Source organism: Aulonocara sp. 'chitande type north' Nkhata Bay, linkage group LG8 (genome assembly GCF_057382095.1).
Source record: "Aulonocara sp. 'chitande type north' Nkhata Bay isolate Kocher_YH1m ecotype deep benthic linkage group LG8, A_spYH_male_GT1.1, whole genome shotgun sequence".
Taxonomy (NCBI): Eukaryota; Metazoa; Chordata; class Actinopteri; order Cichliformes; family Cichlidae; genus Aulonocara; species Aulonocara sp. 'chitande type north' Nkhata Bay.
Window position 1 is genome coordinate 349487 of NC_141351.1, and position 24617 is coordinate 374103.

Here is a 24617-nt window from a genome sequence, read left to right on the forward strand (position 1 = left end):
TCACCAAAATCACTACACATATGAACGGTACTGCAATACCAAGAGGCACATCGATGCTGAACTGCCATCACCTCCGGACCAGGCAACCCGAGGATCTTATCCCATAGTTCAGTTAAAAAATTATCTGTAAACAAATTAAAAGAAGTTGGATAGGTTCTTCAGGCCTCCAACCCTTTTAGAACACAAAGGTGCAGCCTACACCTCATCAAACGTGATCCCCCAAAGACACACTGGACAGGCGTCATGATGCCCCAAGTAAATACACATTCATAATATACAATGGGGTGACTGGGAAACGGTCTATGCCAGAGACCAAGCCTTCTGTGGTGGTATCAAGTCCCAGACGGTAGGTTTCTGGACCATGTTCTCTATCAGCCTGTTGACTGACTTGACCACCCGACCTGCTCTGGTACCCACTATGCCTCGAACAGTAGCATGGTCAGGGTCATGTCTTGGCAAGTTGGATGGCTGACCAGAGATCTGATTCATGTCTGAGTCAAAAACAGGAACAGTCCGTGGAACGACAGTGTCCCCATGACAGGCAGCTGGAGGAGAAACTGCGCCAGACCGTATCACATCAGAGGTAGTGGAACAGTCAAACGGAGAAGGAAGAACAAAGTGCTGGGTCTGAGCAGAAGGACACTGAGATCCCCCTCACTGGAGAAACCGTCCAGGGACTGACTTCCCAATGAATCCTGAACAGGAAGGAAACTCACGTCCAACAGAAAGTTTCTGTGTACGACCTTACTCTGGCCTGAAGAGTCACTGATCTTGTAGATGCGGGTCCTGGAATGCTTCTCCACAACCGTATAAACCCTGCTGTGGCCATTCCTGTTTGGCTCTGAGAGGGAGAGCTCGTAACATATTGCCAAGTGTGCGGTTAAACCGCTCTGTGCCACCATTGCCCATAGGGTGATAAGCAGTAGTGTGGGACTTGGCAACGCCAGAAATCTGCAGAAGCTCAGACAACAGCTCACTCTCAAAGCTGGGACCTTGGTCTGAGTGAATACGCTCAGGGAAATCATAGACACAAAAAACAAAGTCCCACAACTTTCTGGCAACCTGCTTTGCAGTCTGATTCTTCCATGGGAAAGCAAAGGCCATCTTCGTGAAGTGGTCAGTCGCCACAAGCACATCAACAGAGCGCTTCTTTCTGTCCTCTGCTGACCAGAAGTCGATGCAGACGAGCTCCATGGGAGCAGAGGTCTTAATGCTCTCTAATGGGGCTCGTGCTGCAGGCTCTGGAGTCTTGGCGAGTATGTACCTCCCACAGCACCGAACATGCTCCTTCACATCCCTCTCCATGTTGGGCCAGAAAAAACGTTGTCTTGCTAAATGGAGGGTCCGAGCTTGACCCTGGTGCTCTGCCAAATCATGGACACCTTCCAAGGCCTGAGCCTGTAAATTCGCTGGAAACACCAACTGGAGTCTCTTTGTTTTGTTCACAGGGTCTCTTGTCTCCCTGTAGAGAATCCCATCCCGAACCTTGAGCTTCTCCCAGTGTTTCAATAGGGCTAGTGCCCTGGAATCCATATCATGTCTCTCACGTCTGGAAGGGCGCCTCCTGTGGGCTACAAGTGGCAGGACAGTAGAGATGGTTGGATCCAGCTCATGCAAGCTAAGTGATGGCAATACATCACGGCGAACCAGTTGCAGCTGCTGAACAAGGTGAAGAAGGGAAGCAGCCCTGTTCTCCGCAGCGGTTTCCTAGTGACCATGGTGAAGCAAGGTAACCTTGACTTCTGACGACCTGTAGGATTCTGCTGAGGTCAGAGCTGGAGCATTTTGTTGGACAACCTGAAGATTTTGGACACTAAACCTGAAAGCGTCCTACAGCGCGCACACACACATGAACACACACAGACTCAGATTACACAGGCAGGAGATTAAATGCAAAATGAAATATTTAATTTAAAAAAAAGGTGTTTTGTGTGAAATTCAGAAGTATTTAACAAATATGTTACACTGACATTAGATTAACTCGAGGATGCCCTGAAAATGCCCAATAATAAGGCTCCAGATCCAGATGGATTTCTAGCAGAATTCTACAAAGAATTCTGGACAATTCCACAGATTGCTGCAGGAACTCAAGGAAAATGGCAGACTACCACCAAGTATGAGTTCTGCCAACATTAGTCTCCTGCTAAAACCAGACAAAGACCCTATATTTCACACCAGCTATTGTCCAATATCCCTTATTAATGTGGGCCTTAAAATAACATGCAAAGCTTGCCAAAGACGGTAGAGAAGATAACCCCCCATATAACACATCCTGACCAAACTGGTTTCATTAAATGTAGGCACCCATCAACAAATACATGTGGATTACTTAATTTGGTAGACTATCCATTTTGTAAAAACATTGAAACCACAATATTGTCTCTAGCTGCAGAAAAAGCCTTTGATAGAGTTAACTGGAAATTTTTAATTTGCAACTTTACACAAATTGGTCTTGGAAACTCTTTCATAAACTGGTTAAAAATATTATATAATTCCCCAACAGCTCGTGTCAGAACAAATGACCAAACATCCTCCAGCTTATGTCTCCAGAGGGGCACCAGACAGGGATGCCCACTCTCCCCTTTTTATCAAACCACTAGCAGCAGGAATTCACAGGCTATAGCGATTAAGAGCATAAAATGCAAGAGTGTAGAACATAAGATCGGTCTTTATGCAGATGATGTGTTACTTTTTGTCCAGCACTCACAAACCACACTCTCTGAGGTAATTACATTAATAAACTCTTTTTCAAGAGTTTCAGATTATTCGATAAGCTGGTTAAAATCTGGAGTTCTTCCAATTAATTGCTACTTCCATAATTATTCTTCTACCCCACTGCAATCGGGAAATATTAAATATTTAGGTATTAATGCCTCTCCTAAGCTTGCAGATTTAACAAAATTAAAATCACATCCCACTTTTAAAGAAAGTAGAAGACAATCTGGCTAGATGGAAACATCTACCCATATCACTCATGGGAAGAGTCACTTTAATACAAATGATCGTCTTATTATTTATTATAATAATATTATTTATTATTTGGTCTTATTATTTATTTATTTTCAATGATCCCAAGTAAACCGTCATCAGACTGGTTTAGATCTCTGGAATCGTTTATTTCAAAATTCCTTCCTAAATCCCACTTATTAGCTTAAAACGCTACAAAGGATAAAGGACTAGATCCGCCTAATTTTCACCACTATTGTAGCCAACAGGCTACAATTCATCTCAGGATGATTTGTACCACCTGTGTGAACACTTGTGTTTGTATAAGGTGATAAGGTTTCTCCATGTAACTGTCTAATAGTAGGTAGGTGTGAGGAGCCATAGCCCTGCCTCCCAAGACATGACACAGTCATGGTGGAGATCCAGGCCCCAGACATCTAGAGGCCCCCCAGAACACAAGAGCCCAAGCAGGACCACTGCAGGGGCAGTCGCGCCACTCAATCGCCAGGGCTGAACCAGTGCATACCTGAGCACCCAGACCTGGACACAGAGAACCACCAACACACCAGTAGGATGGGGGCATCAGCCACTGCCATCCACAGCCATCTCAGGCCCCCAAACGCCTGGCTGAGATATTCCAAGAGAGGTGGAGTCTAAGACCAAATGTCACACATAAACACAAACATGTGTGAGGTCATGCATTCCAATCCTAATGCACACTTTGTGGACAAAAGCAGACTACCCCCGGTCCTGCAGCAGCAGGGAAACCCACCGGCCCAGACCTCAACCAGATGGCCAGCTCCTCCTCCCGGCCCCCCGTCCCAGATGGCGATCAGAGGGGGTGTGTGAAGACCCCATACCTCACTCTGCCCGCTCATATCTTGTGTTGATGCCGTGCTGTTCTAAAGTGTATTTAAACACAGGAGGGGCATGGTGCCAGCTGGTATCAGCACGGACCCTTGATTTCTGCTGTATTTGAAATACAGAGGTGGGCACCGGCACCAGAGGTGGGGCTGAATAAACAGACCGTCTGGAAGTCTTTTAGTGTGCCCACCCCCGAGGCCCTATATGTATGTGTCACAAGAGAGTTCAAGTAATGCAAGTGTCTAAGTTGTGGAATAAAATTGAGGCACAGGTGGCCAGGAGGGGACAGAGGAGGAATGCTTCCCCTCTACCTCAGTGACGTACCTGTAACTTAAGGTCCCTCATGTGTGGTGGTGTGATGGAGCAAGAGAGGCAATTAGGGATGGGGAGGAAAGGTTTGCCAATAGGCACCCCCCATTCCCCGTAATTCACCAAAGGCAGAAGCCGCGGGCCCCTCCAGACTACCAGCTCAGACTTTCCTCCAGCCCCGCCACACCTGCCAGAAAAACACCTCCCAAGGGCCACCAGAGCCCCATTCAGGTGTTGGTATTCTAAAAACCTCTTCTTGTTAATCCCATACTGTATAACTGATCTGTCACACGAAATAAAGTCTGTTCCTTCGAATATATGTTCATAGTATTCAATTACTTTACAACTCCAGTCTGGGAAGTTAATCATATTGTTCTGTAGTAGGTCTTGTCTGTTCTAATTGTAACAAGTTAAAAGTGAAAAAAATGAATAAAAATAAAATAAAGATCAAATAAACAATGACAATCAAGTTGACCTGTATAGCAAAAGCCGTAATGGTCCACTGGGGTATTTTGGGGCATGTTGGGCATTTTGGTAAGGTAAGACAGCTTTTTCTAAATAGGAACTAAGTTGTTCTGCTCATTAAAATGACCACATGCCACTGAAAAAGAAAACTGTAATTTTACCCTGCAGAGCACACAACCAGTAAGTTTGTTTGTCTCACTTTGGTATATGCCTATTCTGAATCAAACTAAAAGTTGTTATATATTCTAGTCATACACCCTGTGTTCTTTCATCTTTTTTTGCTTGCTTGGTTCCTAAAACAAAAATGTAGCAGCTCCGGTAACATATCGAAAAAGGTATGTGGCAGCAAGTACAGCATATGTTATATATGTCATATGTGACATATGTTAAATTTATCAAACTAACACCTTTACGTTTTCCGATCGCTTGAATAGCTGAAAACACTGGAAATTACTTTGTGATGTCTCCACAGGAATAGGACAATTGAGTTGATGACTAATATAATTCATGTAATTGTTGGCTTTGATAGTATAATTGGATTTTTTAACTGTGAGATTGTAATGTGTATGTAAATTTGTCAGACAAATGACTGTGCTGAGAATTCAGATGCATGTAAAAATAAATTATGACTTAGAGAGAAGGTCGGAAGGCGCAGAGTGTCCCATTCCTGTTCGATTTAAAACTTGGAATAAATATTCTGGGGACATGTGACATTAACATTAATATGTCTTAAAAGTGGTACAATATGGGACCATTAATGTTTACCTAATGCGAAGGGATTTGCTGGTGCTCTAAAAGTCTTTAAACTCCCCTTTCTCCATATTCAACAGAAAGGCTTGAGATTCTTCTTTCTAATCTGACTACATTTTAATTGTAGTGTTGAACAACGCTAATGAGATTTAAAATTTCTACAACATGAACAAAAAAATAAAGTAGTCTGGAATATCATTAACCCAGAATGATCACTCAAGTGATTTTAAGCAATCTGAAACATATTACTCATATTCAGCACAATTTATTTTGGTCCAATCTTTGCTTGAACTTAGGTATTAAATATACTCTTATAAATAGGATGTTATTTAACCTATTTGAAGATAAGGTCCCAAGGCTGGCTCAGCAGACACTGGTATAGTAAGTATGCTGTTTGTTAGGTCCTTGAATTTTTGAGAAGCAGAGCTCCCAATCAATTATACTTCTTTCTTACTTACATTCACAGTAGAGGCTCCTCATCCATCCACCCACACCTTCACTATATGTTGAGATTATGGCTCTGTAAGAATGTCCCCTTTATTCTTATCCTGTTATGATCGTAAGTGTTGTTGTAAAAGGGACTGTCATGTAAATATAACCAGTGGGCTCGTTCTGTTTGTCTTATTGTGGAAAAATGTATAAAACCGGCTGTAATTCCTAAACAGTCAATGTTTCTGTTGCTGAAAATCTGCCCTTCAATTACACCATGCTCAATTCAATAAACAGATAGATTACATTAATTGAACACATAATGTTATCAGGTTCTAGTTAAGTTTCATTCAAAACATATGTACTTATGCAATTGAATTATATATTATTTTATATTTTTTGGAAATTAAATGTTCATTGATCAGTATGGCTACAGTTATGCTTAAGATCACTTTGAAACAACATCCAGACTCAGTTCCTGACTGGCTATATGATAACAGTGTGGTGCTGACTGGGCTACAGGCAGAAGTCACAGCATACTCTAAGCACTCTGGAAAAATATGAATGAAACTAAACCACACCAGAATAAACTAGTGGATATAAATCCTGTGTAGATACACTATGCCACTAAACTTGACCCCAAGTATAGTGTTGCGCATTACTCTAACCTTTACTTTGTCCTTACTCACTAGGTGGTAGCACGTTGCATCCTTTATTTATGTTGCAGAGATTGGTGGTTGAGTGTGATTTTCAATAGGCTCCCTTTGTATATCAACTAGGACTAGAATTCCTATCACAGCAGTCCGTGGTTTATGCACCCTTGAGGATGCATAAGCCAGAGACCTTTTTGAAGACATTTACAGACCTCCTTGTATTTGGCTGCTTCAGTTCGGATTCAATCACCCTGTTCCTGATGATGGGAATGAATCCGACAGCATAATCCTGTCATTACTACAGCTATTTGACCCATTATTAATTTAAAAATGGTTTTTAGTCTAGCTTTGTATGTTCTTAATCCCATTTTTTCATCTCAGTCACCTCAGTTACTTGTGCTTGCCTGATGTGGGAAGTAATGAAGTAAATACTTTGCTACTGTACTTAAGTAGAATTTTCAAGTACCTTTACTTGAGTAGTTTTATTTTCAATGCTCTCTATATAATATGTCTATCTTTTATGTGTGGATATATATTAAAGTATATGAGAAAGTGTGTTAATAAAAATTATAAATCTTTGCAAAGCTCGTCATTTTAGAATTTGAATTTAAACTTTAGAATTTAGAAGCAATCAGCACTTAGGTTTTTCTATCAGATATCAAAAGCACACAGCAGTTAAAGCTTACTAATTAAATTTCTCTTACTGTGAGTTTGGCAGTTCTGTGTTATAAAAAATGCTCAAACTCATTGGCCAGTACTAGGAATGGGAGTTGATACGAACATAGTTATTCCGATTCCATTATTGGTATCACTTACCAATTCAGTTCCTTATTGAGTCTCATTAGGTTCTCTGGTTCCGCTTTGAAAGTTACCAAGCAGCATAAAGACATTACATTCGTGCAAGTTAATTACATGGTGTGTGGTCAAATGATTGCGCTTGTTGGAGGTTGGTGTAATCAGTGTTGGGGGCCAGTACTCAAAAAAAGTAATGTATTACACATATTATTCTGTTCTTAAGTAATGCAGTTCTTTACTTAATTGCTGGGGAAAATGTTTTTTTATACTATTGTGTTTCTCCATAAAATGATGTCAAGCACATTGTCTGATAACTGATTGTAAGAGTACAAACAGAGGCTGCAGGCTGACTGCTTATGTGATTTTCTCTGACAGAATTAAATAAAACCTGATGAAGGTCAAAGGTCGTCACTTGTATGTTGAACTACAAACTTGTCATCTGGAATTTTTTCACAGTTTTTTTACACATAGTGTGTTATTTACCATAAAGTGATTCAGAGTTATTCATACCAGAGTAACCAGAGAGGATCACATATTTTTAAATATATAACTTTCTACAGGACTGAATATAATATCTTTACGTAAAAGTCCGGAGCCTCTGGGGAGTATTTATAACATTACACAAACCAAAGGTCTCATCACAGTGTTGATGGAATGCTGGGTTTATCCATCTCCTGGGGCGGGCCTACGGAGGAGTGCTGAAGATTTCCCTGTGAGGGAGCTGCTGGTGAAGATCACGAGTCCTGCTTGATCAATGCCATGAGCTTCAGTCTTCCTGGTGTTTCTTAATTGATGCCTCTTACAGCGGGTCAACAGAACTTATGGCACAGGACAGCTGTGATGAAAGAAAGGGAAGAAGTTTCTCCAAACCTCTGGACCCAGGAAACCCAGCTTGGTTCTGATGGTCTCCCTCACCAGTTTCTCTCCAGGGTGAATGTAGCTATATAATATGGACTCTATTATTAAATGAAAAGAACAAATTAGACTACACTACTGAAACGTTCTGCTGCTGTTTTTAAAGTTTCCATGTTACCAGGCTGTAGAGATTTAAACAGTTTTAGATCCATTACACTCACAGTCTTATGTTAAAATCTCAAAGGACAGCATTTTTGATATTAACAGTAACTCTGGGCCTCTGTAGAGTGTACAGCTGATCTCATCGCTGTCTAAAAATGGATAAAAAAAAAAACATAAGTGTTGAAGACTATTAAGATTAACAGGTGTGTAGCATCGCTAACTAGCTAGCAACAAGCCTCCAACACAGTGCATATGCTAGCGGCTAATCTAACTAACGAATTAACAACAGAGTGATTTTAGAACTATAAGATGATAAGCTGTGTGTCTTTTTTTATAACAGTGACATGGTTGTTTTTACCTTAATTTAACGAGTAGTCAGTCGCGGTAAACCAGCAAAAAACTCGAGCTGCCAGGCTTCGTAAAAAGTGTAGAGGGGCGTGTTTGCGGTCACGTCCAGCGGGTAAGTGGGCGGGAGTTTTACACAGTCGCTCCACCTCAAGTCACTACTGCGCAAACTCTGGCTCCAAATTTGCAAGATGGCAGCCTCCACAAGCGGGATATTTTGGCTTCATTTTTGCACAATGGTAGGAGGCGGTGTTGCGTCGTCTTTTATACAGTCATTGGTACAGACAATTGCAAAGAGCCCAAGTTGTGTTAGTAGCATAATGCAGTTATTTCTGTGCTGAAACAACTGCAGTTTGCACTTTACCATCACACTCTCATCCTTTTGTAGAATAAAAATAAAAGCAAATGTCCATATCCATGCTGTAGACATCACTACTATTAAAGTGCAAATGTAACACATAAGTGGAATGAACAGGCAAGCAGACTAACAGCTCCAAATAAGTGAACTACTGGGATCCAGTTCTCAACAAGAATCAATTCTGAATTCCCATCCCTACCCGTTACTGTGTGACCTCTGTGCAAAGGTCTCGCTATCTCATCAGTGCAGATGATCACCTGCTCTTGTATTTTGTGTTGCAGTGCCATCATTCTGGGGGCTGGTAAATTCAGCCTGGAACCTATGCTCAGTAGGGAAGAGGCAGTCGCCAGTGAACATCGAGACCAGCCACATGATCTTCGACCCCTTCCTTACACCCATAAAGCTGAACACTGGCAGACGCAAGGTAAAGAAGCATATGTTAATGTTTTTCTATGTTGTCTGCTTGATGGATGCTGGTGCTTTGTCGATTCTTTCTTTTGTATGCTCGTTGCACCTCTATGATGTCGCACTACATTCATCTAATGCTATTGTGTTGGTTTCTGTTGTACAACTTGACAAGGTGTGTGTCCCTGATCAGTGCTACCAACTGTTGTTTATGTTGGCAGATAATGCAAGCTCCTTAAGATAAAGTGCAGCTCACTTCATCCATTCAGGAATACACAACCCTTATGTTCTGGCTCAAGAAAAGCTGTGACTTTATCTTAAGAGCTTCACAGTTGATATCCTGCAGCCTAACAGTGCTTTAGTCAGTGGTTTCTCTTGTGATCTTCCCTGTACAGTGGTGTACAAGGACAGGACTCTTTTTGATCATGTGCCATATGACAGCAGCTAATTAAGAAGAATTCACAGATGGTGTGTTTTCAAAAATGCACACTTGCATTCTGAAATGAATGCTATGATTAGTTGTTATGTTTATATTCTAGCAGAGTACAGTGTTAGCCTTGGGCAGTGATGGTAAATGGTAAATGGCCTGTATTTGTATAGCGCTTTTCTAGTCCCTAAGGACCCCAAAGCGCTTCACACTACATTCAGTCATTCACCCATTCACACACACATTCACACACTGGCGATGGCAAGCTACATTGTAGCCACAGCTGCCCTGGGGCGCACTGACAGAGGCGAGGCTGCCGGACACTGGCGGCACCGGGCCCTCTGACCACCACCAGTAGGCAAACACGGGGTTAGTATCTTGCCCAAGGATATTGCAAACGGGAAGCATTGCAAATTATCACCTATGGTATACTGCTACAGTAGATGTCTTCATCTAACAGATCTCGAAATAAAGTGTTTTCCTTGATTTTTAATCATTTTAATTATTTAGAATCCATTGTAGATCCATCTGCACACAGAGAAACAAGGTAGGATTGGTTGTGAACCCTGTGATTACAATAGGCAGTTGCATTGTACATGTCTTGCAAAACTTATATGAGAAAGGAAATTGGTTGTGGTTATATGTTGTGGTTAATCAGTAAGGGGCAGGCAACCCTGAGACTTTCCTAACCAAATGAACTTAAATACATAACATCCAGGTGTAATCTAGTTTTAATATAATATAAAAACTAATTGCTAACATAATGTGATGCTTATGAGTAGGGATGGGTATCGAAACCCGGTTCTTGTTGAGAACCGGTTCCCACTGTTTCAATTCCTTGGAATTGTTTGCCATTTTTGCAAACGATTCCCTTATCGATTCCAGTCGCCCCAAATGACGTCATCACGTTGCGGAGCGTCATTTACCTGGCAGGAAACATGGTGGCTCAAACGCTCAAAAGTTTGGTTATACTTTACGAGAACGGATGACAACAGGGCAACTTGCAATACTTGCAAAGTAGATACTTCATTTAAGGGAGGAAACGCTACGAATATGCAAAAGCATTTGCTCACAAAACACGCCTTAAATGAATGTCGTGCAAGGCTCGCAAAATTTCAAAATCTCTGGTAGCCCTTCAGGCAGGCATTCTTCAGTTTTTGGTAGCCCAAAATAAATTTAAGGAGCCCGAATAAAAAAGAAAGCAATTTTTTAATGTTTTGTTTCCATTACAATATTATACATTAAAGTATAATATTGTAATGGAAACAAAAATTAATCAAAAAAATTGTTAAAATAAAAATCACAACAACTGTATAAAAATTACAATCATCAACTCAAATACTTGGTTCAAATTGAACAGAAATTTCTATGAACTTGTAAGAACTGTGTAGGACATGAATCAGTCTGTGTCAGATCCTGAATCTGAAATTTCCACTGAAGTCACGGGTAAGAGGCAAGTGGAACCAAGATCTAGGCCATTTGCTTTTTGAAGTTTGCAAAGACTGTTAAATTTTTCCAATGGTAGTTCACTTTTTGCAATATAGCACGCTGTTCTAAACAGCTTTTTCAGGAGTTCTTGTTGTGCTTGGTTTATTTTTAGTATGTTTTTTGCAATTGGTGTTTGTTCCTGGAAAGATACTGCAGACTGGGCAATAATGCATTTCTTGCATTTCTCATGGGTTCTGATGCGGTCTTTCTTAAAACTACTAGTCCCAGTAACAAAGGCGCTTGTCGACTCAGAAATCAAATGAAACTCACAACACACCTGGCAGAACATCATGTTATTTAGCTCGTCATATTCCAGCCACAGAAATTCTTTTGTCCATGAAACCAAAAAAGCTGCGCTTTCTTTTTGCCTCATAGTCATAACTTTTCCGTTTTGTGGTAAGCTTTTCTTTGGCTGCCCCTTCTTCACCCTGACCTGTCTTATTTGGCTCAGCAGAACTAAAATACCAGCGTAAATCCTGCTGCTTTTACACACGTACTTACATAACGGTCAGCGATTCTTTGCGCACTCAACCTCTCACATGTTTAAGCTTGCTGCGAGAGATTTCACTTGTCGCGTTTGAACAGTAAGCTAATGAGTGATAAGATGAAGTCAGAGGAAATGGTGCGCAATTAATCGTCACTCACCAATCAGTGCTGCTGCTCTCTACACACCATTCGCGCGATCGCAAAATGAAAGGGAAAGCAAAAAACAAGCGCAAATTCAAAAGCGATTTCAATATGTCACATGTTGACAGTGGCTCATCGATGCCAATGACATAATTACTCAGCTACATTGGCGAAAGAATGCAAAAGCATAGACATATATTTTCCTTCCTATGATAGCCCGACGGGCAGGGCTGAGTTAGATTTTGGTAGCCCGACTGGAAAAATCGCTAGCCCCGGGACGTCGGGCTAGCGATTTTGCGAGCCCTGTCGTGTTTTTAATTCCGCTCCGGACTCGTGAAATCCAACCCAGCAGCAGCGGTAACATTTGCACGTCCTCTCCCGTTAATGCGGCAGGTAAATAATCAACTAACAGTGCATGTTAGTGCGATCTGCCTTATTACAAAACCTGCCATTACTGTGCGCTGCATTTAGGTGACCATGATGAGAGAGACAGAGTCTGGCTCAGATGCTGGCAGTTCTCGCTGCAGTCTGCCGGTAGCGTCTCCTTTCAGGCCAGGATAGTCCAATGACACCGAGCAGTGACTAAGTTTGTGGGGTAGCTGTAGCTCAGGTGGCAGAGCAGGTCAGCCACTAATCAGAAGGTCGGTGGTTCGATCCCAGGCTGCCTCCTGGCTGCATGCCAAATATCCTTGGGCAAGATACTAACCCCGTGTTTGCCTACTGGTGGTGGTCAGAGGGCCCGGTGGCGCCAGTGTCCGGCGGCCTCGCCTCTGTCAGTGCGCCCCAGGGCAGCTGTGGCTACAATGTAGCTGCCATCACCAGTGTGTGAATGTGTGTGTGAATGGGTGAATGACTGAATGTAGTGTGAAGCGCTTTGGGGTCCTTAGGGACTAGAAAAGCGCTATACAAATGCAGGCCATTTACCATTTAAAAGGCTTACACCCATTTGCCACTAGTGATGTGTCGGTCGCGAACAAAATGGCTCTTAGAGCCGTATCTTTGACGTGAACGACGCGAGCCGGCTCCTTATCGCGAGCCGTGGGGTTTTTTTTCTTTCTCTCACCCTCTCTCGCGCTTTTTTCCCCGCTTCACTCCGCATGCGAGCCTTGTGCTTTGCGCTGGGAAGAGGGGGGAGGGGCGGTAGTTACACTCGCAGTAGCACAGGAACAGAGCGGGAGGGAGAGAGAGAAAGAGCCAGAGACAACAGCATCACATTAGAAAGGTATAGTAATAGATAGTAAAAGATTCAGAAAGTTTATTCATGCAGGTCCATATGACAGAGAATGTGCATCTTCTTTTTGTTTTCATATTTTAATTTATATTTAATTGTGTTGTGGTTTGCAGTGTTTTGTGTTCTTTCACTTTAAATTTGTTTAAAAGGAAGAAGCTGAAAATTGAAATAGTTAAAAGTTGAACTGTGAATAGTTCGTTTTTGTATTATATGATTTATTTATACATTTTATGTGGAGTGAATAAATACCTGGTGCTGCAAGCCTCAGTCTGCCTGGCAATGACCCTCCTTGGACTGAGAAAAACCTCACCTGCATCTGTAACTGTCCCAAGCTTAGCTGGAAAATCTACTCAAAAAAGTTGCGTTTGCTCCCCAAAAATGCAGACGTGAAGGTAGCAAATGATTGTTCATCCTGTTAAATGCCAGCACACCCTAAGCAACGCATTAGGCAAACTGCTTGCTTTAACTGCCTGTAGTGTATTTTTTTTAGCTGTTTCCAGTCTTCTTCTGGGAGGTGTTGGGCTCTGCTAGGGCTTTGTCAGTGTTTCTGTTTAGAATTTTTCACAATTTTTAGACACAGCAAAGGAGCAGAGGGTGTCGGGTGTGGTGGAGTCAAAATATGTGGTTCGGTTGGCTTCACTGAGCAATTACTTCATTGTACTAGGGTGGTTTGCTGCTTAATGTGAAGCAGCTGACATGAGAATTAGCACTCCCAACTGCAACGAGTTGCTACCCAAAGTGGCAGAGGTTAACTATCTGTTAGAAATGAAATGATTCTCTTATGAAGTGAGACACACAGAGTAGTGAGTTCCAATGCGTGTATTTACTTGCAAGGAAGCAAATGTCTATACGAGTGCTTGCTGGGGCAATCCGGTGACTTTCATTTATACACTTCATCCAGTGTTATCCTGGGAACAGATATGTGTGTGATGCACTTATAGAGAAACAGTTAGCTACATGATAACAGATAGCAGAGGGGGCACAACAAGGTCTGAGAAATAGACATATTAGAGGAACAGAGCAATAGAGATTCATTCCTTTAGCTGTAAAGAGCTTTAATTTTAAAGAGTGTTGCTGAGCTTTAATCATTTTTCTATCATTCCCTCCTGTTTATGCTACACTCCTACATCATAGTTTACAATATGCAATGTATTGTTTTTCTGCTAATACATCAGGCTTATCTCGCTCCGGTCATTATTGCTTTACACTTCCGTACTGTCCGCAGTGTCATTATAAGCCCTATTTACATCCTGCATATCCCCCACCTTCTCTGCCAGTAACACATCTAAAACTATACTACTCTGTAGAGCAGGGCGATATGGCCAAAAATATTTATCACGATATATATTTGAAAATTTGCGATAACGATATAACCGACGATATAATTGATGCGAGACAAAATACAACTCCACAACATTACTAGCGCAAAAAGACAACCTTCCATTTATATTCACTTAAACAAGAAGCTGGTTTTTATGTACATTAAAGCTTTATAAAAATGTAACAGTACAAATGCAAATTCCTTGCTGAAAGTTTAACCAAAAGGCATTTCCACTAGAAATGGGCTGACATGTCCTGAGCATAACCATATATAATATCCACTGAAGTTAAAAAGAGGTGCTTTGCAACATTAAACTGCAGTGTGCAGTACGCATTTTTCGGACCATAAGGTGCACGGGATTATAAGGCACATTAAGCGAAACAAAGCAGTCAGATAAATCAAACTTTATTAAACTCATTCTTCTTGCTTCCTCCACTTCTGTAACATTGATTCATTAATGTTGAATTCTCTGGCAGCTGCTCTATTCCCATGTTGTTGCAGTATATTAATGACTAACCTCGTATTGTGGATGGATTATCTCAGTTGTTCTCCTGACTGAAGTTTGGTCCGTTTACAGTATCCTGCCATGCGATTGCATTTGTTTCTAACCATGAAGAACCTTCACGTTAACTTTTATAAGTGGAAAAGTGTTAGTGTTCGTCCTCCAGCTTCACTGTTTATGTTATGCTAACATAGCTGTGTCGCTAGCGATCACGTAGCACATCATTATATACCAGCTAGCCCAACTTCAGTAACCCTACAAACGTCACTGCTGTTTAGTTTCCTGTCTTCATTTATGTTGCAAGTGATAGCAGAGCTGTACGTTTGATTTTTTTCAGAAATCTCTCAGTCAGAACATGCAATATCATGCTTAGGTAACTAGCGAAACTAGCGAGCTAACTTCCGCTAGCTTCCTGCTAACTTCTAACTCCGTTAAATGTAATAACTTTTGTTTTCATGGATGCCTGGAAGTTAAACTTTATAGTTACACCTCGTAAAGCAGCAATGCTGATCGTTTTATTAAAGATGAAAGAATTTAGACAGTTTTTAACTCTAAGTGATGCTGCAGTGTTGTTTGACCTGAAGCATACGGAGTTTAGGACCCAGATTACTCCCAGATTTAAGAGCATCTTAGTCCGACAAATACGACAATAACAACGGCCGCTTGCATGTTCTGCAAAAAAATGTGCTTTGTTGTGTATCTGACGGACAAACACCAAACCAGTTCCACATCACGGAAGTTGCACCATTTTTACAAACCAATTCTGGATCATCTGTTTCACTCAACAATCGGCCATGTGCGTATGAAAACAAAGGCACTGCGCATGCGCGTTTTACTCCCATTCTATCGCGATATTTCATTTTCCTATCGTTGCCTAACATTATACCGGTATTACCGTGAACGGTATAATATGGCCCAGCCCTACTACTCTGTCTTCAGAAAAGTTGCACAGGTTTCTTTCCTTTCAGAGGGGAGTCTAGCTGTCAGTTTATGATCCACCACACATTAGCCCTTCTGGTGGTGTGGTTTACAAACCAGTCCTGTTGTAAGGGGAAGTGGCTCATGTCATGTCATAGGTGACATTGCACCAGCTTAGGTCATGCAGGTACTGGCCTTGTCCATTCCTTTAAAAACAGGTGAAATTTCCATGATAACCTTTAGCATTAAGAGGGGGTTGGGGTTTTACAGGTGGGCACAAATAATCAAGAGATTTACTGATCTCCTTGAGGGGCAGTGAAGTGCTTCTAAACAACTGCTGTACCATTACCTGATCTCAGTCGAAAAGGTGATGTAACCAAGGTTTGCCTAGCAGGTGCACACAACACACCTAGAAACATTAGCTTTGGAGGCAGTCCAAAACACAATTTATTTTTGTCAGTGTAACCTGTCTCTATTTCTAATACCTCTTCAGCATTTGTTATGTTTAGGGTCATTTCTCATGTGAGGTATGTGCTATGTACTGGAGTGTTAGTTTGGGGTGGGAAATGTTAGCCACCATTACATTTATTTTATAATACATGCCTTATGAAATGGGAGAGTTCTGTTTCTACTTCCTACTTGGAGAATGGCTCTAGTTCAGGTATACATCAGGTATACCAAAGAAATATCTTATAGAGGTAAGCACCTCTATAAGATTTTTTTTTTCGTAATTTGTAAAGGTTTCATTTATTATAGATACCTCCTCCTACTGAGACATGACTAGGCCAATGGCTACGTATGTAAATAAGCTTGGGTTTTATGTATTTCCTTTCAAAAAACATCAAAAATGGTCATCAAAACACCTTTCCTTTCCCAAAATGTGAAAAACTGCAAGGAAAACAAAGTCTAACATGGTTTCTCCATTTAAACCCTGTTCTGCAGTATTTAGCTGTCGCAAGCCTAACTTTTTGAGACTTTCTTGTCCAAAAAACCCCCTTCCTAAAACCATTTGATAATTAAGGAATTTATTTCTAAATGTAAGAGCTTTCAGACCACCAGGTATGGATGAACAGTATCAAATGCAACTGAAATCAACAAATAGAATCACATGATAAGCTTTTGCTTGGAAAGAGTAATGCTGGCAGATTTCTTTCATTTACCACAGCCGTATTTTGTTATAATGTAGAAAGACATAATGTTTAAAGTAAATTTCTGTATACTGGCATAAATTGGAGGTTCACTGGTCTGGGACAAATAAGATCAAAATGGCCTGTGTGTGCCCCGTGATTTAAAATAAGTTTAACATCCCTGGTGTCGACAGTTAACTTTCTCTTTTTTGCCCATTCAAGAACTTCTGTTAATGCAGTTAAATCAGAGAATTGCACAGAGAGATGACATGGCCATGTGTGGGCAGTAATTGTATCTGTTAACATAACCACTGCAAACCCACTAGCATTAGTGCCGTCTGTTTTGTTTTTTTCTCCTTAAGCCATCAACAAATGAGTGTAAACTCATTTGTCAACGGTGTGCCAGCACAAGTGAGTATTCTTTTTTTTAAATATATGTTTTTAGATTAATGAATCAATTACACAAAACCTAACGCTATGCCAGCTTCTAGCTTTACTCGACAGTGTGTGGAGTAAACCCGATGACACAAGCTCCTAAAAACCTAAATTAACAAAACAATTTTAAACTTTTACAACTTTGAGCAAAAGCAAAGTCGACTGAGCCCAAAAGCTGTTAGAAACCTGTGTGATTATTACAATAAATGTAGCAATTTTTTCTCAGTATGTTAGAATTTTGCAGAAATGGTTCTAATGTTCCCATGTTTCACAAAGCCTTGCTTTGCCCATTATGGATCGGGCACAAAGAGAAAAGATATTTCCCACATAGCAGACAGGTCTGGCTGGTGTCAAGCCAGCACTGCTGGCTGACTTCTGGCATGGTAAGTGGTATGTCATCCAAATACGGGCCAGATCTGGTGTAGATGGCACTGTTTATGTGATAGCATGCCATATCTGGCCTGATTATGGTTTGGTTTATGTGGCCCAGGCTTATAGAAAACAGGCCTGGCCCAGATCCGCCATCAAGCTGGCACTTCTGACTGACTGGTGTCATGGCAGGGTGTATGTCAACCAGATGTGGGCCAGGTCTGGCAATATGGCGCGATTTATGTTCCTAATTTGCTATTTTAGTTAGAAGACCCAAATGCCATGTTGCAATACTATACTGCTATGGTAGCCAACGTTTCAAATGCAGGTTTGACAAGTTTGTGAGTGTACACTTTATCCAAAACCTAGTGAGGGTTTACTCATGTTTATGTGGCTGCAGCTCAGTAGGTAGAGCAGGGCATCTACTGATCGGAAGGCTAGTGTTTCGATCCACTAACTGGCTCCTCACATCTGCATGTTAAGAGTGTGATAGAGCACAGTGTTCTATAGAGCACTTTGAGTAATCCAGGAGAGCAGAAAAGTGCTATATAAGAATCAGTCCATTCACTGTCTGAACAGAGTTTCGTCATGCTACTTTTGCACTATTATGTTCCAGCACATGTTGTTATTACATGGCTTGATTAAGGTACACATTAGGCTGACATTTGGGGCCAGAGCTGAAACTGTTCTGGGCCAGCACATGGCCAGCAGTGTGTCTGCAACTGGCCCATGGCTGCACACAACTTATACGTGACCCACATACCACAAAGAATGGCGGCCCTTTGTTGGCCCAGATCAGGTTTGCCAAAGGTAATCCACACATGGGCACATTGTGTGGGTCAGACCCGGGCCATACCAATTTGGGTTACAGAAAAATACTTTCGGTGACAAATAATTTATAATGGTGTGTGGGTCTGACAAACATGAAGCTCAGGGAAACACCCCTCATTTACTGAGGATTTATGGGATTTCAGCAAAGTGGGTTTCCCTCTGTCGTGATAAGCATAACATCAAAAGGTTGTCAGTTTTGGTTTATCTCCTTTAAGTGCACTGCTTTTGTTGCTGAGTTTGTACAGTTTAACAAAGATACATATGCCACCAGTGATGGCAAAAATTGTTTGCCAGGGCAGCGTGGGAACAGCTCCCAGTCTGTGGCATTGTCACACATAACTGCAATCGCCCGAGGTCGCCCCATTTTCCTGTGTGTGGTTTAGACACATGTGGGACATCCAGTCACTTGTAATATAGTTTACCAGTGTCTCTGAGTTTGCATGTCTGTGCGACCTGTGTCATCCCAATAACAAAGTGTCAACAGCAGTGTTGTGGATTTTTCTTTAACAAATTGCTTTTCATACTTTGTGTCAGGCCCCAGTGAATGTTTATAATACATGGTGCAGTGTATGTGAGCAGGGTCAAGTTCGTCTGCATTTTGTGGTGCCCTACATAGTGCTAGCTTATGCAAGGATTCCACAACACTGGCTAGTCCTGAGGTGCCTAACTCTACCAATAATTTGGTGTTGTTTCTGATGTGTACCACATGCACTGAGCCTTGTCTGTTCTTTGTGCATGCATTCCTCTCTGCGTAGGTACAGGACCAATTTTGCCATTAAGTCCCACCCTAGGAGGTTTATGGGACACAACTCCGAACACACCACCTGGTTGTTTTAGACAGAGGTATATGACCACCATCTTCCTTTGTGATTACAGTATAAGTAGTGCCACTGTCACAAAGAAAAGTTATTGGCTTACCTACAACCAGCAAAGTTAGGTTAGGTAGGTTCCTTCTTCTGACTTCTTCCATCTAGTCTTCCTTCCCACTTATCTTGATGATCATCATCTCTCCTGCCTTTTTTCCTTTCAGTGCAGTCCCATGCCCAATTTCCACCCCTATCCTTGCTTTGTCCTGGCCTCTGCCTCTCCTCTGATTTCCCTGTTTAACATCAAAAAATTGATGGGGGAGATGAAGTTGTTGGCGTGGCAAAGGTTATTTGCATTGCTACATAGTACACATGGAAAGGCGGTGGCTGTGTCATCTGCGGGCAGCTTAGTGCTAGCATTAGAGATTGTTGTGGGAGAAATAGATGCAATACGGAAAAAGCTTTTTGGTCTGGCTTTGGCTTACTACAGTTACTACCTATCTTACAAGTTTTTTGTTTTACGTTAGTTTGTTTTGTTTTGTTTTTAAATTGTGTATTTTATTTATTATGCTACTTTCATATGAACAACCCAGTGGATTGCAGTTTTTTAATGGCTTCTGACCATTGCTCCCGTGGGTCACGGATCTGTACAGCACAGGGTTTTGTAGTGGTCCCTGACCATTTCTTACTCTCCAGTATCCTAATGAACAAACTATGAATTTGGTCACTCCCCCGGTACTTTCCTGCTGTCGGCCTGACCACACTTTGTGATTGACAGCTCAGGGTATTACAGGAGTCCCAGACCTCCCCCGCCCCATGCACGGTATTGGTCAGCGTTGGCAGAAATTAACAGGAGAGTTGTTTAAATCTGCCTCAAAGGACCAAGGTGTTAGAAAAATTCCCTTATGAAGTGAGACACACAGAGTAGTGAGTTCCAAGTTTATTTACTTGCAAGAAAGCAATAATATACACAGTGAACATCAATGCGACTACTCACCGGGGCAATCCCGTGAGTTTCAGTTATACACATCTTCCAACATTATCATGGGAACAGATTTGTGTGTGATGCTCTTACAGAGAATCAGAATCATGTACTAGTACATCACATAGCTAACTGTGCTTTGGATAACAGATAGCAGAGGAGCCACAACAAGGCCTGAGAATAGGACAGATAAGAGGGAGAGAGAGACAAAGAGTCAGAGACACGAGCCCAGAGTACAGCTGCTACTCTTTGCCTCTGCTTCCTGGGTATTCTAGGTCAAGTGTGTCAGGCAGACCCAGGACATGCTGGAGACATCTCTCAGCTGGATAGCTGTGCTTTTATTTAAATTATTTAATAGTGGCATCAAAATGACCCTGAATGGTTTCATTAAGTACAAATAATATCTTTGTTAGGTTTAAAAGAAAGCAGTTTTTGGGTTTGACGTAACATCAAAATATATATTGACAAGGTCTTGATATATGCTCAATCATCCAGGTAAGAAAATCCCCCAAAACTGATTCTGTTAATCTGGGTGTGGCGTTTTCAGTGGTAGAAACGTTTCGTCACTCATCCAAGCAACTTCTTCAGTCTCAGTTGTCTAGGGCCTTGATATGATGTTCTTCTGCTTCCCTGGGGTCTGTATCTGTGGGAATGGTGTTCGCTTTGGGTTGTAGCACCCTGATAACACCCAGTTTGTGCTCCAGTGGATCTAAGGCCATGTCCACACTAATACGTTTTCGTTTGAAAACGCATCTTTTTCTCTCTATTTTGGCGTTCCATCCACACTGAGACACAGTTTTCAGTCAAGGAAAAGGCAGCTTTTAAAAAACGCTCTTGGATACATTTGAAAACGCCGTTTTTGCGTCGCAGTGTGGACAGTGGACACGGAGCCTTTTCGAAAACGATGACACATTTTAGTCATGTGATGCAGTCCTGTGACCAATTAAACTAAGATAGCAGAGGCATCGTACAGCAGTTGTTTTGTTTGCTCTCAATCTATTAAAGATTAATATCAGTTTGTACATGCTCCAGATTGCTTTACTTAAAATTCTTTAATTCTCACTCGCTTTTGCAACTTTGTACTTTTGTGTTGCTCCACCTCATTGTTAGTCCATTTAAAAAAATTTTGCTGCGACATTTCAATGGGTAAAACTGGGAATCCATGGCAGACCTATGTTTCTGCCTGTAGTACTGACCATTGTATGTGAAATATGTGGAATGAAGTGTTTTTCTGCAATGGCTTTGCAGAAAATCCCCAACACTCTGTTCACAGCCCATTGTTGGTCAGTGGTGCTAGGTTCAGTCATTATGAAAATGTAATGTTTATGAGGTTGGGAAAACCTGCATTCAGCTGAGACTGAAGAAGTCACGTGGATGAGTGACAAAACATTTCTCTCACTGAAAATGCCATGTCCACATGAACAGAATCAACTTTTTGGGATATACTGACAATAAACTCAGTCAGACAATCAGTACTTTACAGATTAATGCAACCAAAGTTAAGTTTCACTTAAGAAAAGACTGACTTTCATAAGTTGCTTAATTATAAAACGTAACTACAAGCCATCATAAGCTACCTGCTAAGTGGTGGTTCGAAACCACACAACTCACACACAAGCCTTGATTGTCCAACTTTCTCATTTATTTCTGAGAAAAATTTCTACAGTCCAAAAGCGCTTTTGGACTGTCTGCTTTTTTACTCGTTCTATTTTTCCTTTATCTCCCCTTCTCTGTTTCTGCAGTGGCCTAAATGTAATCTGTTGTGTCTCCATCTCTCTGAGCACCTGAGCTGTCAACCGGTGAACACAAAGCTAGCTTCACCTTGTCAGTGCTGATTCATCCCTGCTCTGTCTCTGGTTGTTTGGCAGGCAGTCAACCTTGGCCAAACATGCTACAGAGACTGGTAAAGAGCTTCCGCCTGGGCTTGCTGCGGCTCAGCTTGCCACCTCAACATGGCGACAGCTTAAGCCTACTTTCTATCCAAGTGGTAGCCAAAGAAAAAGATTAACCTACCCTAACCCCTTCTCCCCATCTTACAATACACAATAAATGTATGAACTGGAGCCTATTTCAGCTGCCATAGGGCGAGAGGTGGGGTACATCCTGGACAGGTCGTCAGTCTATCACAGGGCTGAAAGATGAACTTGCCTTTTAATAAATTTTAATGTTGCCATGTATTATGACTAATACACAAAGAGAAATTTTAATTAATGACAGCATGAGGCTATGTGCGATGGACTGAAGGAATCACAGTTATTAAAAAGGCACTATTAATTGAATATTTACTCTGCCATAGATGAGCTGCAATTATGTGAAGAGATTTAATGAATTTAATCACTTTGTTGCCCCAGAGGTGGAGAAAAAGCGATTATGGAGTGCTGTCTCTGTCTCAGTGTTTCCTGCACATTTATGAATAGTTCTTATGCAACAGGATTAAATGTATTTTGTTCCTCTTTATCCATGGCTATTTTCAGGTTAAATGTCTGATGGAATATATTAACATGATGGAATCTGTGACTCTCCTCACATTTTGTAATGCTGGCCTTTCTCCTGCTTTTGTTCTGACACTTGATGTCAGGTTTATTCATGTGCAGAAAAGAACTTTGAATTGTGTCATCAGTGTCAGATTTGATAAGAAGACTGATATTTTGTACACTTTATAAGTTTTGTGAAGTGCAAGTCTCAATTATGGAATTAAAGCTTTTAATGCTTTAATGTGTTGGTAAATGTGCTGCATGTTTTTTGTGCCAATCTATGACCCTTCTGAACGTATTGGGATCATTTTTGCCCCATAACTTATAAATAAAAGATGTTAACATAAAAATATTACCAAAGCCCAAGATGTTGGAAACAACTTTTTCCACACGTCTGAACAACACTGAGATTTGTTTCGAAACTAAAAGTTGAAAAGATCATAGAAAAGTGTGTTTTAAAAGAAAACAATCAGTGGGTAAACTTGAACCTGCAATTAGTTGAAATTTGATTAAGTTCAAAATTTCTTAGTAGCCTGAGAAAACAAAAGCCTTTCAGTTTTTAAGTAAAATTTAGAAATAAGTAAAAGCTATAACTGGAACAAAAAGAAAAGCCCAGAAAACAACATCCATGGAAGCTGGTGCTTCATGGGAGGTCGTAATAACAGCTTTCAGAAACAACATATGGAGCTTCTTTCGGGAACAGTTTCTGAAATTGTAATGTAAATTTTAGTTTTAATGTTAGTGCTGCTGCAATACCATCTAGTGGACTCATTGACTGATGGTACTTCCAATGCCCAAATGTATTTAATCACTGTTATTCAAACACTGAATAGCTTGCACATTTAAGTAATGATTCTTTGACTCCCCTTTTTATTTAGTCTGGTAGAAGACAGATGGCAGTTTTCATGCAATTGGCTTCTCAGTGCACTGAAACAGATATATAAAAAAAGAGATTCGCTGAGATTGATTATACTCAGCTTTGCTATTGAGCAGCTTCTATTACGTTCCATCACTTGAAAAAACTAGCCTTAAACTTAAAGTGTTCTATTATTTTTTATGTAATTAGAGATTATGGAACAATACCAATATTTCAAAAAATTATTAATTTAACAAATATTATTCTAAGCAAAATGTAATTACACTTGAAAAGAAAAATATTGATATTCAATATTGAAAGATAGATTAGTAACACTGTATAATATTGACCGTGACTAAGGGTATAATTAACCTTAATTAAATATATTTTTATTTTATTTGTATTTTATTTGAAACTCCAATGTAATTTAAGTTACCTTCAAAAACCCAAAGGTAGGCATGCTAGGATAGACACAAGAAAAGAAATAAAAATACTGTAAGTGAAACTGAGTCTTCAAGTAATTTTAAATAACGTGTAAGTTATTTTAGTTAATGCATTTTTAAGTGTTACATAACAGGTATTTTACAGGAAAGAGGTGCAAATTATGCAAGGTGCAAGTTTAAGTACTGTGTAAGCAATTGTATGTACTGCATATAATCATGTATTTTACAGACAAGAATAAATAATTATATTAAAAGTAAATGCACATGTGATTTTAGGTACTGTGTAATTAATGTTGCTGGTATATTCTACAGGAAATGATGGTGATGGAGAAAAGTCCTTATAAAATTTACATTTGTAAAATAACACTGAATAATAGACAGCTGAATAATAGAGCACCTATGCACATCAATATAATGAATACTAAATAAATACAGTGGGGCAAA

The 24617-nt window shown here is 40.7% G+C and overlaps 1 protein-coding gene across 1 annotated transcript in view; it reads left to right on the top strand.

Moving 5' to 3' along the window:
* Positions 1-24617, top strand: part of ca10a (carbonic anhydrase 10 (inactive)a) — a 322758-nt gene that overhangs the window by 120147 nt on the left and 177994 nt on the right. The window contains exon 3 of the mRNA XM_086304920.1: positions 9213-9355. Within this exon, the coding sequence (XP_086161046.1) occupies positions 9213-9355 (143 nt within the window). The remainder of the gene's footprint in view (positions 1-9212; positions 9356-24617) is intronic.